Consider the following 15,854-nt stretch of genomic DNA (forward strand, 5'->3'; position numbering starts at 1 on the left):
AATACCAGGAATGATCTGGCACTGAGGCAGGGTGACCCTGAAACTGGGCCTGTAGCTGCATATTGATCCAGCTCGCCAAATACAACCCCACGGCTGTTTCCCGCACAGGCCCGGTTGACGTTTCTGTCGGATCAGTTGTGTGTCCACCGGGCACGCGCGAACTGGTGGAGGAGCAAGGGAGAGAGAGGACACGGGGAACCGCTCGCGGGAGAGAGGCTCTAGGGCCCTGGCCGGGCACAGCAACCAGGCCCCCCAACCCGTTGTTCATATTCCGAATGATTGTTGCCCTCCCTTGGCGCGGCAGTGCGTGATGTATCTGCCACTGCCACCGCGGGATGTTCTGGTTTCAGTGGCGTTGCTGGTCATTGCTCCCATTAACCTAGCACGGTTCAACCCTGTTTTGTTCTGCCTGTAGCTGTCGCAAAGTGCTGACAATACAACGCCATTGGAAGGGGGGTATACAGTGTTACTCTGTTGACTGCCACCCAACACTGTTGTGGGGGCGTTGCTGGTAGCAGCAGGGTCGGCATGGCGGAGACTGGAACTGGTGCAGACGCGGATGCAGACGCACGCGCTGGCTCGTGAAGGAGATGATTCCAAAAGAAAATGCTAAGTTGAGGTTTGGTTCCCGGGTCGCATGGCACGCGGGGCGATGGAGAAGGTACAGTTGACAGACAACGTGGGAAAACCCTGCTCATGAGGATTGTTCGATATAGGCCCAGCAAGAATGTCTTGGGGAAATAGCAGACGGCCTATGTAGGGCTGGATTGGGCTGGGCTGGACTGGGTTGGCCTTGCCAGGAAGGCGAGCTGTCTCCAGGAACGGCATGGCAAGGTCAACCAGTAAGTGCCGTTCGCCCCTCCTCTACCCCCTCCTCCACTCGCTCTACCTCATCACCTCTCTTCTCCCCCCACCTTGTTCCCCGACCATGACATCGCCTGTGATCCCGGATCCATGCACGGCCGAATGCGGCAGTACACTAGATGTCCTTTCGGACGAAGAGAAGCCAACCATGGCCGCCATCATGGCTAGCCCGGGATATCCCAAAGAGGAGCACATGAGTACCATACAAAAGAATCTCACCCCGATCCCCTCTTCATCCCAGCTCTCTTTCTTCTGGATTTAGATCACCATGGAAGTGACAACAAAGGAGGCCCCCTTGCCTTCTCTAGCCCCCGCTCTCCGGCCCAGGTAACCAACAACCCGAAGACACAGACACACAGAGCCCCAGAAGAAAGAAACCATATACCCAAAAGCCCCTCAGGTGACAGCCTGTCACCCACGAGGCGGCCCTGTCGCCATAAAGAAACGACTTTCACTCACAGCCATCTGCCCTTGACGTGGCACACACCATTCCGACATTGCTGCAGCCTCCGGAGTAGCCGTCTCGCAGTTCCGATTCAATCCCTGTCCGATCGGCTGCTTGCGAATCGTCCACCAAGTTACTCTATTCCTGGACTTGCAGCCTTGGCTGCACTGGCGTGGCAGACAAACCACCTGAGACTCCAACTGCCTTACCTGACCTGCCTTGCCTCGCCTTACATGCCCCTCACACCCTCCCCCGTATACTTGTATACCTTATGCAGGTACAGCAGCGTCCACCATCGACTCACGGCAACTAATAACCTTCGACGCTGGCTGCTACGATACCTCTTTCTTCTTCCAATTCCCCAAACTCCATGATCTTCCTCGACCCAGGCAATCATCCCAGAGACCTCCGCCCATCATTAGGAACGCCGCCCTCCGATACCTGAACCTGGTTACAGCTTGGGTTTTGTCTCACAGCATCTTCCGTCAGCCTCAGCATCTTGACATTTTCTTTTATCGGGAATACATCTGTTGGACCCTATCGCGCTCGGTCGTCTGCCCGCTCATATCCCGGGACCCCCAGAACCACACATCAGTCTCTTCGGCCTCACTTGGTTTTCTACGGCGCAGTTGATTAAAAGTGACGCCTCGTCCTGTCATCGCCTTTACCCTTACCAAAGGTACACCCGGTATCTCCATTTGGAATGGAACAGACAGGACCTCCCTCTCCAGCTCCCTCGAATGATGATATCTATCACGACGGCCTTCATCATCTGATTCGACACAACAACGCGACGTCATACCCAAGAGATCAGCATAACCCCGAAGATAATCTCATGGGGCATCCAGCCTCCCAGTCAAGGTACGGGACCCCAGACCCACAGCATGATCGACCATACGACCAATCTTCGCCGTATTCCCACCGCGCCCAGGATGGGCAAATTGTGAGTCTCCCGCCTATTGCGTGTATTGGGCTGTGCTGACGGTCTGACAGTCATATCAGTCAAGCTACGATCCAACAGCCACACCATACGCATCGATGAGCGGCATGACACATCAGGTAAGATCCATTGCAATAGCCTCCATGCTATCGACAGCAGCTTACGAAGAACGACACAGCCCTACAGTACTCCGGATACGTCGCCCCCAACGCCCTCCCGGAGTTCGGATATGATTACTACCCGTAGTGGGTTAACCATTCAAAAACGAGCAACGACGATCAAGCCCCTCGCTGCCCATGCCCCTCGAGTGGAGAAGGCTTCACCGCGAAAGAAGAAGGAACGCAGCAAAGTATCGAAAAAGATGGACGGCGTCCAGAAGCCGCTGAGTGAGCTGGCGCAAGAGAATCCGCAGATTTTCGTGGCAGACATCAACGCCTACGTGAACAGGCCAATTGAAGAGCGTCTGAAAGAGGTCGAGGAGAGCAAAACGCCGGGCAAGATCAAACGTCCCATGAACGCATTCATGCTCTATCGCAAAGCATACCAGAACCTTGCCAAAAGCCTCTGCACACAGAACAACCACCAAGTCGTTTCGCAAGTTTGCGGCAGTGGATGGCCATTGGAGTCTGAACTGATTCGCCAGCAATTTAACGACTGGGCCAAGCTCGAGCGCCTGAATCACCAAGAAGCTCATCCAGGTTATAAGTTTACCCCTTCGAAACCGAAACCTAAAGCCCGGGTGGAAGACGACCAGCCGTCAGATGATGGGAACTTGGACGGCTTTGACTGGGCTGCAGGGCCCATGTCTTCCAGGGGTCGGGAGATGAAGGCACGCAGGCCCCAGGGACAGTACGACGCCCCACCTTCGATCTATCATTCGTACGCTGGCGCCGCGGGAAGTCCGCCTATGGGCCTTGGTATCCCATCTCATTCAATGTATCAATACAGCAACCCTGGAAAGCCCCCGCCGGCTCCTTACACTCACAGTGGCCTGCCACCTGGCCAGTATTACCAACAAAGCGTACAACAGCGACATGATGGTGTTGGCTTTGTAGAGGACGTTGTGATCAGAAGGCCACAATCACCAACGATGGCATATGCCTCCATGCCGCAAAGTGAACGACATGACGCGATGGGACATTTTGGTCATATGCAGCACCACGTCGGCGGATTGGAGTCATTTGTTGACACCGGAATGATTGGCGCGGACGCCTTGCCGTACGGCGCTGGTGGTTACAGTGACCCGCTTCTGGACGGTCACCACAGATGGCCAAACCCTCTCGATCTGGGTGACACCAGGCAGGACTTAATGGACGGAATTCCCGGAGGGATGTACGACGATTCGTACCTAGACCCGCAGTTACAGTTGCTGCGAGGCCAAGATAGCAGTTGGAAGGTGGAGGAGCTGGACGGAAGCCATTTCAACAGTTGGATGGATCCGTCAGAGTAATCGCCAGAGTACTCTTGAACTTACGACGTTTTTTTTTTGTTTTAGCAGCATTCCATCAATTGCAACAAAGTTCCAGGATGATTGACTGAGGGAGCGGCAGGTCTCCGAACTAGACGGGATCTGGAGTTAGGGGCGGAGTTCCTTTCACTTTTGTTCTTTTTTGGGGTACCAAACTGGAGGTATGCGACACGCATTGCATTTCGATCCTTAGATGATGATGGTTGCAGTTTCGTTTCCGGCGAAAAGTGCGTGGTGTGTGGAAGTATGGAATGCTAGACGGGCGTTCCTCGATTCGTTTCCGGACATTAGATGCAAAGAAAGGACTACCATTTGGACAATAGGATTGTTGGAATGTGGTTCAGAATAGTACATAAAGTGGATATATTGATATTTCTTTAAGGGCATTACCGGGAATATGGCTTGTGCTGGGGCACCTCAGGGTTCTGCCAAGACGTCCCCTATACTGAAGTACCTACCTTATGCAACTTAGGTAATCAAGAATAACGTCGTTCGCCAGCAATGTGCTCTGTGATGCCACCCCACACAAGCTACCTGCGCTCACTCGCCGACCTCAGTAATTCTCGCCTGGGATCCCGCGATACTGGACAACTCCGAACCCTGTCGCAAGAAAGGAACGAAGCCTGCAACAAACTCAGTTCAAAGCATCAATCTCTTAGCTCTCTCGCCTGGTCTTTCTAGTCAAACAGCACCACCCGCCTATCAAGATGACGTGGATCTCCCGCTCCGTCACTGCCGTCGGACTTTTGTTGCTAAGCCATGCGTGAGTTGTGTGTTCAGTTGTTGCAAGGCATCATCCTCCTACACTACTGACACGCATCGTTTCTCTTAGTTGTTACTCTGCACAAGAACACTCGACGCTCCAGTCCTTCGGCGCCACATCATCTCTGTCCGCGACAAATCCAGGAACCTCGCTTCCCGCCGATATTGTCATCGAGACAATTGTCGCTACTCTTCTGGTGTGCCTGGGCCTCATCACGGGCGCCTCCAATTTCCGACCGATTCAGTGGCGCGTGTGGGCAGGCAAGATTGAGCGCGAAGGTGAGGCTGGATTTCTGAACGGCAACGGAGTTTCCGACAATGACTATGTTGGCAACCCATTTCGCATTCTCGAAAGTCGACCGGGTTTTGTCGATATTCGGAAAGAGAGGCGCGACTTTGCTGAATGGATCAAAGATGGCGAGAAGTCCAGCACAAGCTGAATATTCATTCGGGAAAGGACTGCCATCCGGGGTCTGCTCCCTGTCAGGTGCAGGTCTGAGAGGGAATCGAGAATCGGCAAGAGTTTTAGCGATGCTGTAGGGGCTACGCGAACTTCATGACGTGTCCGGCCACACGTACGTCGTGGTGATGACGACGCCAGAACGGTCGCGGCGCAGAGGTCACTGCCAGTCTATGTATTCGTTATGCCGTCCGTCCGCGTTTCGGATGGCGGGATGGCTCTATTCGTCATCCCATCCGATCAAAAAGCGCTGCGTTGCATGTTACGTCGCAGAAACAACTTGAGCGCCCTTGTTTCCACCATTTGTACCCGATATAGTCATGTTAGTATGTCGCTCATGTCTCTATGCTAGGGTTTCTAGTAGAACGAAGTCTTGACCACCCTGTATTACAGAAGTCTCACCATGGTACTCCCAATTGGCAGATGCCTAATCATTCTCATCCACAAGTATTGCCAATTAACAGCGTGTTAGCCATGTCGCAAAGTGCAAACATGAAAAAACACAGCTTCGGCGGACTTCTCTGCGCGAGTACCATTTCCATGTCTTTGCTTGTATTGCTGCTGCATTGGTATTCATCAGACCCAACCTAGGTACTTAGGTAAGGCACCTAGGCAGCAGCCACACGATCATGCCAATTTGGTAATCAGGTGCATTGTGGGGGTGCGTATTTCCCTGAAGGCAGCAGCACCTACGGATCAGTCGTTTCCTTGTCTCCTTGATACTTGCCTACCTTTCCTACCACCTTGGGTACCTACCTAAGGTAGGTACCTAGGTAAGGCAACTTAGTGCACGGGACCTTGGTGCATACCTACCTACCTTAAGGTAGGTATATACAACAACAATCACGAACCCTTATGTCAATCGGGAATCCTGTTGTACGACATCTCACAGCGCGTGTTAGCTTCGTATACGTCGAAGCTCAGATCTATCGATTTTCCCCAAACTGTAGCAACCTTACACAGTTGTGTCCTAGATGGTCTGACTGCCCTGCCTTCATATTTGCAACACCTACAGGACACACTAGATACCTCCGGAAAACTCCATCACGCCCTTGCTCTAGATGAAAATGCCTGCATCCGGCAGACGGTTCTCTCATCACCAGCGAGCCCGCGGCGGCTCGAGCCAATGCAGAAGCCAAGTCCACAGTCGCGGACGAGGTCGAGGCTCGGGGGTCATTGACTTCAAACGCAGAACTGACAAACGCTCGTCAAGTAACCTGTCTCACATGCCTATTCACTTTGAAGGATCTCGTTCTGAGCGTAGTTTCCGCGCGAGGCCTCATGCCCAACAAACAGTTCTTCCAAGCACGCCACCCGATGGCTCAGATGATGCCTTTAGCAGCCCTTCTCGGCTTTTCGAACAGGGACAGGCACATGCTCTTGGAACCACACCCGAGAATATCCAGAACAACGAGAGCGGCGATTTCTACGAGACAGTCAATGCAGAAGAAGTCGTTTTGGCCGTCAGCTTCGTGGAGAGGGGCAGTTTGGGATGCGCCTACTTTGCCACCAACACGCAAGAGCTACGGATCCTTCACGACATGCAATATGCCGATGTTGATGTTTTAGAGGCTCTTTTGGCACACGTCCAGCCTACAGTCGTTTTACTGCCCCTCAAGACGCCAGAGGTCGTCGTGAGTCTGTTTGAAAGGCATGCGAATATATGGGATGAAGGTACGTGGACATGGGACTGATTAGTTCTTGTAGTCGCTAAGTCTTGTTCGTGTAGGCTCCGGGCAGTGCTCATACGCGATACGAATGCTGACCTCTGCCAACTTCAGTCATAGCAATGCTGTGAAGCGACTTGCAAACCTAAAACTATCCTCCATGTCGGCTCTGCGAGCTGTCGTACGACCTGGTCTCGCTGGTGGCACGACGGAGAGCTTCGAATCCACCTCTGAGCTACGACTACATTCTGCAATCATCGGGGTTACACGACTGAGCTCGTTTATCGACCTCGATAGTCTGTCATCGGTACGCTGGATTGAAATTCTTATATAAACCGTGCGAATATTCTGCTCAACCATAGTAGGTCGCTTGTGCAGGAGCAATTCTCGGCGAACTCTCCCGATACGATGGCCACGCGGATGATCCAGGCCACATAAGATGCCGTGACTTGCAAATGTTTGCTCTGAAGGACTACTTGCTCGTCAGCAATGACACAATGTCATCCTTGCAAATACTACGGTCAGAATCTCACCCTAACAACCAGGCACGGGGTACAAGTAAGACCACTCAGGGGGGTAAAGAAAGCCTGTCGATATATGGCCTATTCAGCGCCTTGGCGGGAACTCCACAAGGAAAGACGAAATTCCGTCAGATGATTGTCAGGCCTACCGTCGACCTCAATTTGATCCATGAGAGACAGCGGACTATCTCGTTCCTGCTGCAGCCAGGAAATTCTGAGACCTTGGAAACCATATGTCGAATTCTCCGCAAAGTGCCAGATATACGACGAAGCATCATAAAGCTTCGTAAAGGTGTGGATTCTACGTCTGGTCGGGGATCCTTTAATAGGGGTGTTTGGTGGACATTGAGGCGGTTCGTTGTGGGCGCTTTGCAGCTGAGAGAAGCGATTAGAGGATTAAGCCCAGTGGGCGAGATCATCTTAGCTGAGACTGTAGAGAACACCCCACAAGACCAATATCAAGCAATATCATGCTGACCAGAAGCACAGATAGTCCGCATAATATCCCCGAACACCATGAAAGAATTGGGCGAGACTGTTGGTTCAACCATAGACTTCCGCGAATCTAGGCCAAATTCTCGAGTCACAGTCCGGTGGGGAGTCAACGACGAGCTTGACCGACTCAAGCGAGACTACAACGGCATGGAAGACTTATTGAGTCAGGTGGTATCTGATCTTTCTAATGAGCTTCCGGAATGGGCACGCAACATCGTCACAAGTTGCATATTCTGGCCACAACTTGGATTCTTGACCATGGTTCCGCTCTGCCCTGATAGCGAAGAGCCAATGTACGACGGTCAGGGCCTGGACTGTGACAACTGGCAGATAATGTTCTCCGCGGAACGAAAAGCGTACTACAAGAACCGTCGGATGCGAGAGCTGGATGCACATCTAGGCGACATGTACGGTGGTATTCTTGGTAGGCCAAGTGATCTCAAGCTGTGTTTCCACACTGACTATAGTAAAGATCTCGAGGTTGAAATCCTTCACAACCTCGCCGTCGATGTCATGGTTCATGAAGACGCTTTGCTGGCCGCAGCCGACATCTGCGGCGAGCTGGATGCTTTAGTGGCGATGGCGCTTGCGGCAGGGAAATATGGCTGGACAGCACCAAAGGTGACGATGTCGAATGTCCTGAGTATCCGCGCTGGCCGGCATCCACTGCAAGAACTGGTGTTGCCCCTTTATATCCCTAACGACTGCTATCTGTCCGGAGGTGAAGATCACGAGACCCCGGGCCTTGGATTTGAATCCCGTAGCTCGGGACATTTACCGATGAACACCTCAGAATGTGCCAGCATGACCGTACTTACAGGGCCGAATCATTCAGGGAAAAGCGTCTATCTCAAACACGTTGCTTTGATCACTTATTTGGCTCATATTGGCAGCTACGTTCCTGCAGAGGAGGCAATTGTTGGCCTGACAGACAAGATTTTAACGCGACTATCAACACGCGAAACTGTCTCAAGGAACGAGAGCTCGTTTGCCGTAGACCTCAAACAAGTAGCATTCTGCCTTAAGTCAGCTAGTCCCCGAAGTCTAGTTCTTGTTGACGAGTTTGGGAAGGGAACTGCAAGCGACGACGGAGCAGGATTGATGGCAGCCTTGGTCAACCATTTCGTCTCGCTGAGGACCAAGACACCTCGTGTGCTCGCAGCTACACATTTCCATGAGATTTTTGAAGGGCGACATGTCAGTGAATCTCCGTACCTGACGCTTGCGCACATGGATATTCGTCTCGACTCAAGGGTTAGCCGACCCGACAATCAGCTCGTATACCTATACAGATTGATACCTGGGGTCTCTACGGAAAGCTTTGGCGCTATTTGTGCAGCGCTGAGTGGGGTTGACAGCTCAGTCGTTGATCGCGCAAAGACTATCGCCCATATCCTTTCAAGTAACGAGGACTTGAACGCAGCATATACTACGCTTGATGCCGAAGACTACAACAGACTGAGGGATGCTGAGGATGTCGCTCGACGTTTCCTCAACGTTGCGCCGCGCAACCTGGCCATAGGTGCCGTCGGGGACGTTGGGAATATCCGGAACACTCTGAGGAGTGTTCTCTACGAAGACACGGGCTCGAACTGCCACCTGTGAGACACCGCTAATAAGGAGATTGTAGTCAGATGTCGCTTCAGCAGCATCCTACAGTGCCCTGTACAGATGGGGAACTGAGAAGTTTTGGTCCGCAGAACCTTTGGTGCCCGGAAAGGCGGTGCGAGCACGAAAAGTATCTCATGGCCTGAATTGTCCCACTCGCACCTCAAACACAAAAATGTACATTTTTCTATGCAAAAGGATGTTAGGACCACTGAGAGCACGTATACCCTACAGATTGTATCGCTACACCAGCCGTGTTTGAAGCTTGAGCCTCGTTCCTGACCGAGACAGGGTGAAGGATGAGGCGAAAGGGGTGGGGAGCCGCCCTGAAGGTGCTGGTGTTCCGTTAAATGCTAATCCACTCACGACGTACTATCACCCAAATACATACGTAAATAAACCTTGAGCCTAGATGTGTTTAGACCAAACAACAACATCATGAACGAGCGTGCCGCATAGCATCAGCACCTTTGGGCCTCTGTTCATGATTAACCGAGTGGGCCGTCGAGCCAGAAAGCCATTGACCTGATGCTTCGTTTCTCCCGCTTAGGCAAACATTAAAAGAAGAGGAGACAACGTCATGATAACAAACAAGGTTTAATCATGTACCGCAATCCCATTGAAAGACATAATTCGTGACGTTGATGGGTCCCTTGACTGACCGACAAAAATAGACGCGGGATACATCAGTTCAACCCCAAAGCCCAAGCATGGCAACCCCGAAGCCGGCTGCGACAGCGCCGCCAACGGGGTATGCCGTGGGCTTAGCCAGTGAACCTGACTCGATTACAACTCCATTTACTGAAGTGGGCTGGTCGCAGTGGGACGGTTCCAGGCCGAAGCAAGCCTGGGAACTGAGGCTGGAACAGACAGGCGTGGCCGATGTGCCGAGACTGGGATGACTGGCGGCGACAGTAGTGCCCCCTCCCCCGGGAACAACGATCGTGACAGCGAAATCATTGCTACCTCCTTCAAGTTCCGTGACGCATGTGTCGTAGTTCTCTGAACATTGGCTCAAGGCAGATGAGCATTCACCTTGGTCGAGAGACGTCGCCATGTAGGGGAAGGGAAAGAAGGTGTTTGCAACAAACGAAGCAGACGCAGTCGGTTGCCCGGCTGGAGAGTCTGGCGCTGTGCCTGTACATACAGCTCTGTACCATCAAGTGTATTAGCCCTGCCGTCGGGTGTAGACTTTGGGAGGCGATTCATCAGCTTACCCGGATGGACAACAAGCCGGTTGGTTGCTGTCGTCAAGTTCGCAAACCTGGTTGTTTTGACAGCAGATGCCGCTGAAGTCTGTACCTAAAGAGGTAGAGCACAGGTATGTGCCAGCGGGGCAGTCGGCACTCTGTCTTCGAAAAAGCTGGTGGGCTGCTGCGTAATTGTACGCTAATGGTATATCTAAAGCTGCTGTCGGGAGTGTTGTTGGAGCTGAAAGTGACCCCGCTGAAACAGACAGCCAAAGGGAAAGCCCTAAGTGAAACTGTAACAAGCGGCGTTTCGCTGTAGCCGTTGATAGTAAGTTGGCTTGTAGAAGCATCTTCAATATGGGGCTCTGGTACAGCTGGGAGCGGGGTAGAGATAAGCGGGCCGACCGACACCACGCCAGAAGAGCGCTGGTAGAGCTTTCAGAGCTTTTAGCAACTTTGGAAGGGCGTAGGTGACGAAGCTGGGGATCGCAATCGTTGCCTGGGACAAGAAAGGTGTGGCCGATATATCAGGACGGTTGCGGGTTCATGGCCTGGATGCTGGTAATACAAATGGCTGGGCGGGTGGTGGCTGGCGAGCACACAGAAGGCCCAGCTTGTGCAGGCATCATGGTAGGTAGGTGCATGGCAGCCGAATGCACTACTTGATTGGTTCAGTAGCCTAAGCGATGTTGGCTAGGCAACAAATGTGTCTCGCACCGTAAGGTAGGTAGTCGAGTACCCAGAAAGTGTAGTCCTCAATCAATGCGAGTCTCGAACATGTGCCAAAATCTGCCTCAATCGACCCAGAGCCCTCATATCTGTTGGTGGGCTGTCGCTTATCTGGTCCCCTGTGTCGTTGAGCTCATTGCGGGCAGCTTCTGCAAGAGGCCCCAAGTCTCCCCATACTTCATCAGTGTAGGAGCTAAGGACATGTCTCCAATCTGCGAGCCAAGTGCGAGTGGCCCGTTGAGGATCTCGAATACCAAGATGCTGATAGCTTGCATCCCTGTCGCCCGCGATCAGGAAGTCTGGCTGAAAATTTAAAAGTTCGTCCCAACCCTGGCCGGTTCGCTCCACGGTTTGAGACTGGTTCTCTCCAAAAAGAGCCAACCTCAGCGTTGCGATTTCATGTGGCGACAGCACAGGGGTTGACTCCAAGCTGTCACGTGTGATGATGTCTTGGGTTTCTGGATCCGACAAAAGCTGGACTGCTTCAATACCATCGCGACTTGCTTGCACCTCCCATTCTGACGGCCCCCCAGTGAAGCCAGAGAAAGCTGGGCGCACCTGGTTCACGAGCTGGTGGGTCGATGAAGATCCTGGACCGATCGACGATGAAGTCGCTGTTGTTGGTGAATTGATAAAGTTGTTGTACTGACTTTCTGAAACATGACTATGCCCAGGGCTGCTGGATTTGTTGCTGCTCGTGTTCCCTTGCCTCGAAAGGGGTAGGGATAGTGAGGTCGCTGTCGCTGCCGCAGAGGTGGAAGTCCCGCCAGATGACTGTTGCTGTTTATCGCTAGAAGTAGTTCCAAGCACTGCACTCTCGGGCTGTCCACTGATCACTGTGCGGGATAGGGCCGTGGCTGAAGCCTGGAGGCGAGAGACTAGCGAGGGAGATGGTGACGTTTTGACTTCTGAGTCCAGGGCGAGAAGAACGTCTTCTGTATCATGTTCCTTGCCTTTTCTCGAAGCCTTCCCATCAGGATCGTCTGAAATTGTCATAGTTGCGTATTGACCGGTGACAAACACTCAAAGGATGTCGAGGCAAGCGAGGAAGATGGAAGTTATGTGCTGATGGGGGTACTTTTACCGAGGCTGGCACATTAGCTTAAGGTGCCTAGGTAGGTCGGTAGGTACCTGGCATATGGGGTGCAGTCGGCACTACGGTTCGTTCAGCCGATCTATCGATACGAGCCCCGACGGATATGCGTCCACTTGGTTTGGATGAGCGAAATTCTGTTCTCGGGGCGATGTATTTATACCATAAGAGGCACCCGCCGTACGGTTATCGGTTGTCTTATCATCATGCTGTGCACCCAGGTGTACTGGGTGGGGCATTGCCGTCGAGGTAGTTAGGTCCGACCTAAGCAGACACTGGGACCACCGCCCATCCCGCACACCACACTGCTGCACCACGTCGAGCCCAACCCACGTACCTTACCTCAACCGCATTACTCGACGATTACCAACACCACACCCAGACGCCGCCCTGCTGGTACACACCTTTCCACCCGCTTCCACTGTTGTAACCCAAAGTGACTTAGGTAACTGGTCACCACCAATCTACCTTGATAGGAGGTAAGGCAAGCTATGACTGCATGCCCGTCGTCTCGGGGCTGTCCTTTGGCTTCAACTCCCCTCTAGCCTTCCAGTTCCAGGTCCCTGCCCCTCCACCCGACCAACACGCACTTGCCCTTCCCTGAGCTGCATCATCACCGCACGCGCGACCAAGCCATACCTACCTACCTACCTACTGAGGCCAGTGTCTACAGACAAGGTAGCTAGTTGCCTATTATTCTTGCCCGTCACCTTGTCACGCTACTCGCGCATTTCGTCGCTGTTTGGTCGTTGCGCGCAGCCTTCCACCGCTTCTTGCTGTCGTCCTCGTCCCCCATCCATTCCGTCGATCACTACTCGAACGCAACTGACAATCGACGCAGAGGCCGACCTCACGAATTTTCATCTTTTATCACTCGCCGACCATCGCTTGTGACAATCGCACGTCACCCCTTTTCTCCTCTAGGCGCTTGAACCACACAAGCACCTACCTCAGCATTCTTCGCTCACTCCGAGGTGCTCAGCTCCGAAAGACAACTTGTTCCCAAGAACGATCGCCGCATAACCACCTTTGGACTTGGAAAGTCCACGCCTCTAGGCCGACCATTTGCCAAACTGTATCCTTGAGGCAAGCGTGTCTGTCTGTCGATTCCCAGTCGTACTCAACTCTACCCCTCCATCGGCACTCGCGGGAAAAATGGTAGACAGCGACACGAACTCTCCGACATGGAAGTTCACGCAGTATGCCGCCCTCTTCTTTCCTTTCCCATCCGCCTGCCGTGTGCGGGATTCGTCTTGGGATTGAGCTGACCAGCACTGGATAGGTGCTTCGGCGACAAGGGCGATGTGGAAGATATCACTGAAGGTGAGTCGATCCCAACATGATACAGCGAGATGGAGCACAAACCTTTCCAATGTCGTGGAAGTCTGACGACTGACTCCTCGCAGCCGATATCATCTCCACCGTCGAATTCGATCACACCGGCAACTACCTAGCAACGGGAGACAAGGGTGGACGTGTTGTACTTTTCGAACGGAATGAGACAGTAAGTGGCCAACGTAGGCAAATAAGGTGATCGCGTTTTTATTGACACCCCTTTCTAGAAGAAGACATGCGAATACAAGTTCCACACAGAGTTCCAGTCCCACGAACCCGAGTTTGACTATCTCAAGTCCCTGGAGATCGAAGAGAAGATCAACAAGATCAAATGGTGTCGTCGACAAAATGCATCCCATTATCTTCTGTCGACCAATGATAAGACCATCAAGCTATGGAAGGTCTTCGAAAAGTCACTCAAGGTTGTCGCGGAGAACAACCTGTCGCACGACCTCACCCCAAGCAATGTCGCCGGCGGCGGCGGCGCAACCAGAGCGCCGCCTCCGTCTCAGTTCAGAAACGCAACCGACCTCAAACTGCCCCGCCTCACCCACCATGATACCGTCGTCGCAGCCGTGCCGCGACGGACATATGCCAACGCTCACGCGTATCACATCAACAGCATATCAGTGAATAGCGACGGCGAAACCTTCATCAGCAGCGATGATCTTCGTATCAACCTTTGGAATCTCAACATCCAGGACCAAAGTTTTAACATTGTCGACATCAAGCCCGCAAACATGGAAGAGCTTACGGAGGTCATCACTGCTGCCGAGTTCCACCCCCAGAGCTGCAACTGGTTCATGTATGCGAGCTCGAAAGGCACCATCAAGCTGGCTGACATGCGCGAAAGTGCCTTGTGCGACCAGCATGCAAAGTGTATGTTCCACGCTTACTCCTGCATTCTAGTATCACTGCGGTAGCTAACCTGAGTCCTGCTTCGTAGTGTTTGAGCAAGAAGAAGATCCTTCATCTAGGTCGTTCTTCTCCGAAATTATCTCGTCCATCTCGGATGTGCGCTTCTCCTTCGATGGACGGTACATCCTTTCACGCGACTATCTGACAGTCAAGATCTGGGACATAAACATGGAACGACAACCTGTGAAGACAATCCCGATCCACGAACACCTGCGACCTCGCCTTTGCGACACATATGAAAATGACAGCATTTTCGACAAGTTCGAGGTCGTCTTTTCTGGCGATGCCAAGAATGTAATGACAGGCAGTTACAACAACAACTTCATGATCTACCCGACGGATCCCGAGAAGGAGGTTGAAGTCGTGTTGCAGGCCGACAAGTCAGCCTTCAAAGCGAAGAAGGTTGGCGTGCCAACACCGATCAACGCAGCAACCAGCCCTACGTCGACAAATGGGAAAAAGAGCGGATCGCGTGCTGGTAGCCCAGCTGCTGGGGCCCAGGGTCAGAGAATGCGTAAGGAGACGGATGCTGACCAAATCGACTTCAACAAGAAGATTCTGCATATGAGCTGGCATCCTTTCGAGGATAGTATTGCCATCGCAGCAACGAACAATGTAAGTTGACCCACCTTACTTGAGTTTTGCTTTCGGGGGTCCCAGCTTCTTTCGATGACATACTGACTCGTGACCCGAAGCTCTTCGTCTTTTCGGCCCTGTAAGCTATACGAATCGCATCGTCGAAAGGCAATCCGTGCTGGGCCGCATCATGTGGCGCATGCTGCCCGTGTCTGTGGTCCAGATGCCGTCGAACTCCCGGCAGCTAATAGATCATGCTGCATGGGACTTGGCATTGTGAGCACAGCCTAAGCTGAAACAATGTGTGCACCGTCAGCGGATGAACATGGTTCTTCCGTTTCGGCTGTCTTCATATGACAAAAAGCTATGTTGGCAGACACAGGGTCAAGTAGTTGAAGAGAGGGGGGGGCAGGCTGTGAAGACACATCTGCCAGATACAGCCGCACACCTAGTGAGCATGCTTACCATGGTGCTCTCTCTTCCGCCCCTCAGTAGCGACTTGATAGCGAATAGGCCTAAAGCGAAGTTCATGACAAGAAAAATTGTCCAATCATTGTGCACTGTCTGTGGTTTCTGTGTAATTACCTAGATGTGAGTCGTCGTATGGGCATGTCGGGAGCATTGTGTCTTGACCCCTGTTCCAGGCTCCTTACAAGTCCCCTATAAATACTCGGCTTGGCTAGAATGGGGTGTTATGGTGGGGCGACACGTTACCACTTGCCGACCAGTACTCACTAAGGCGTTGTGCGGATCAACGGGACACCTCTGTCTCTAGAACCTGAG

At 52.7% G+C, this 15,854-nt stretch overlaps 6 protein-coding genes across 6 annotated transcripts; 4 read left to right on the top strand and 2 right to left on the bottom strand.

The window, feature by feature from the left end:
* The first annotated feature begins 1,477 nt into the window (after positions 1-1,477).
* Positions 1,478-4,054, top strand: VDAG_08843 (HMG box protein). Its single transcript, XM_009651160.1, has 2 exons — positions 1,478-2,252; positions 2,388-4,054. The coding sequence occupies exons 1-2, from the start codon at positions 2,194-2,196 to the stop codon at positions 3,697-3,699; spliced, it is 1,371 nt and encodes a 456-aa protein (XP_009649455.1). The 5' UTR covers positions 1,478-2,193; the 3' UTR covers positions 3,700-4,054.
* Positions 4,055-4,235: 181 nt separating this feature from the next.
* VDAG_08844 (uncharacterized protein) lies at positions 4,236-5,325 on the top strand. Its single transcript, XM_009651161.1, has 2 exons — positions 4,236-4,480; positions 4,550-5,325. The coding sequence occupies exons 1-2, from the start codon at positions 4,425-4,427 to the stop codon at positions 4,917-4,919; spliced, it is 426 nt and encodes a 141-aa protein (XP_009649456.1). The 5' UTR covers positions 4,236-4,424; the 3' UTR covers positions 4,920-5,325.
* A 681-nt stretch (positions 5,326-6,006) lies between these two features.
* On the top strand, positions 6,007-9,227 carry VDAG_08845 (DNA mismatch repair protein mutS; the record flags this gene model as incomplete). Its single annotated transcript, XM_009651162.1, has 4 exons — positions 6,007-6,613; positions 6,669-6,913; positions 6,972-7,164; positions 7,681-9,227. The coding sequence occupies 4 exons, from the start codon at positions 6,007-6,009 to the stop codon at positions 9,225-9,227; spliced, it is 2,592 nt and encodes an 863-aa protein (XP_009649457.1).
* Positions 9,228-9,921: 694 nt separating this feature from the next.
* Positions 9,922-10,287, bottom strand: VDAG_08846 (uncharacterized protein; the record flags this gene model as incomplete). Its single annotated transcript, XM_009651163.1, has 1 exon — positions 9,922-10,287. The coding sequence occupies one exon, from the start codon at positions 10,285-10,287 to the stop codon at positions 9,922-9,924; it is 366 nt and encodes a 121-aa protein (XP_009649458.1).
* A 776-nt stretch (positions 10,288-11,063) lies between these two features.
* On the bottom strand, positions 11,064-12,216 carry VDAG_08847 (uncharacterized protein). The gene has a single exon (XM_009651164.1). It carries the CDS (start codon positions 12,143-12,145, stop codon positions 11,180-11,182), a length of 966 nt encoding a protein of 321 aa, XP_009649459.1. The 5' UTR covers positions 12,146-12,216; the 3' UTR covers positions 11,064-11,179.
* A 415-nt stretch (positions 12,217-12,631) lies between these two features.
* Positions 12,632-15,619, top strand: VDAG_08848 (protein phosphatase PP2A regulatory subunit B). Its single transcript, XM_009651165.1, has 7 exons — positions 12,632-12,721; positions 13,084-13,441; positions 13,525-13,565; positions 13,649-13,746; positions 13,805-14,456; positions 14,524-15,110; positions 15,191-15,619. The coding sequence occupies exons 2-7, from the start codon at positions 13,398-13,400 to the stop codon at positions 15,212-15,214; spliced, it is 1,446 nt and encodes a 481-aa protein (XP_009649460.1). The 5' UTR covers positions 12,632-12,721; positions 13,084-13,397; the 3' UTR covers positions 15,215-15,619.
* Positions 15,620-15,854: the final 235 nt, after the last annotated feature.

The sequence above is a fragment of the Verticillium dahliae genome, genomic scaffold (genome assembly GCF_000150675.1).
Source record: "Verticillium dahliae VdLs.17 supercont1.22 genomic scaffold, whole genome shotgun sequence".
In the NCBI taxonomy this organism is placed as follows: domain Eukaryota; kingdom Fungi; phylum Ascomycota; class Sordariomycetes; order Glomerellales; family Plectosphaerellaceae; genus Verticillium; species Verticillium dahliae.

Coding starts and splice junctions, on each gene's coding strand:
- VDAG_08843 (XM_009651160.1), top strand. CDS start 2,194: ATGATCGACCATACGACCAATCTTCGCCGTATTCCCACCGCGCCCAGG. Junction 2,253..2,387: donor GCGCCCAGGATGGGCAAATT/GTGAGTCTCCCG, acceptor CCATTGCAATAG/CCTCCATGCTATCGACAGCA.
- VDAG_08844 (XM_009651161.1), top strand. CDS start 4,425: ATGACGTGGATCTCCCGCTCCGTCACTGCCGTCGGACTTTTGTTGCTA. Junction 4,481..4,549: donor CTTTTGTTGCTAAGCCATGC/GTGAGTTGTGTG, acceptor CGTTTCTCTTAG/TTGTTACTCTGCACAAGAAC.
- VDAG_08847 (XM_009651164.1), bottom strand. CDS start 12,145: ATGACAATTTCAGACGATCCTGATGGGAAGGCTTCGAGAAAAGGCAAG.
- VDAG_08848 (XM_009651165.1), top strand. CDS start 13,398: ATGGTAGACAGCGACACGAACTCTCCGACATGGAAGTTCACGCA. Junction 13,442..13,524: donor CCGACATGGAAGTTCACGCA/GTATGCCGCCCT, acceptor AGCACTGGATAG/GTGCTTCGGCGACAAGGGCG. Junction 13,566..13,648: donor TGTGGAAGATATCACTGAAG/GTGAGTCGATCC, acceptor GACTCCTCGCAG/CCGATATCATCTCCACCGTC.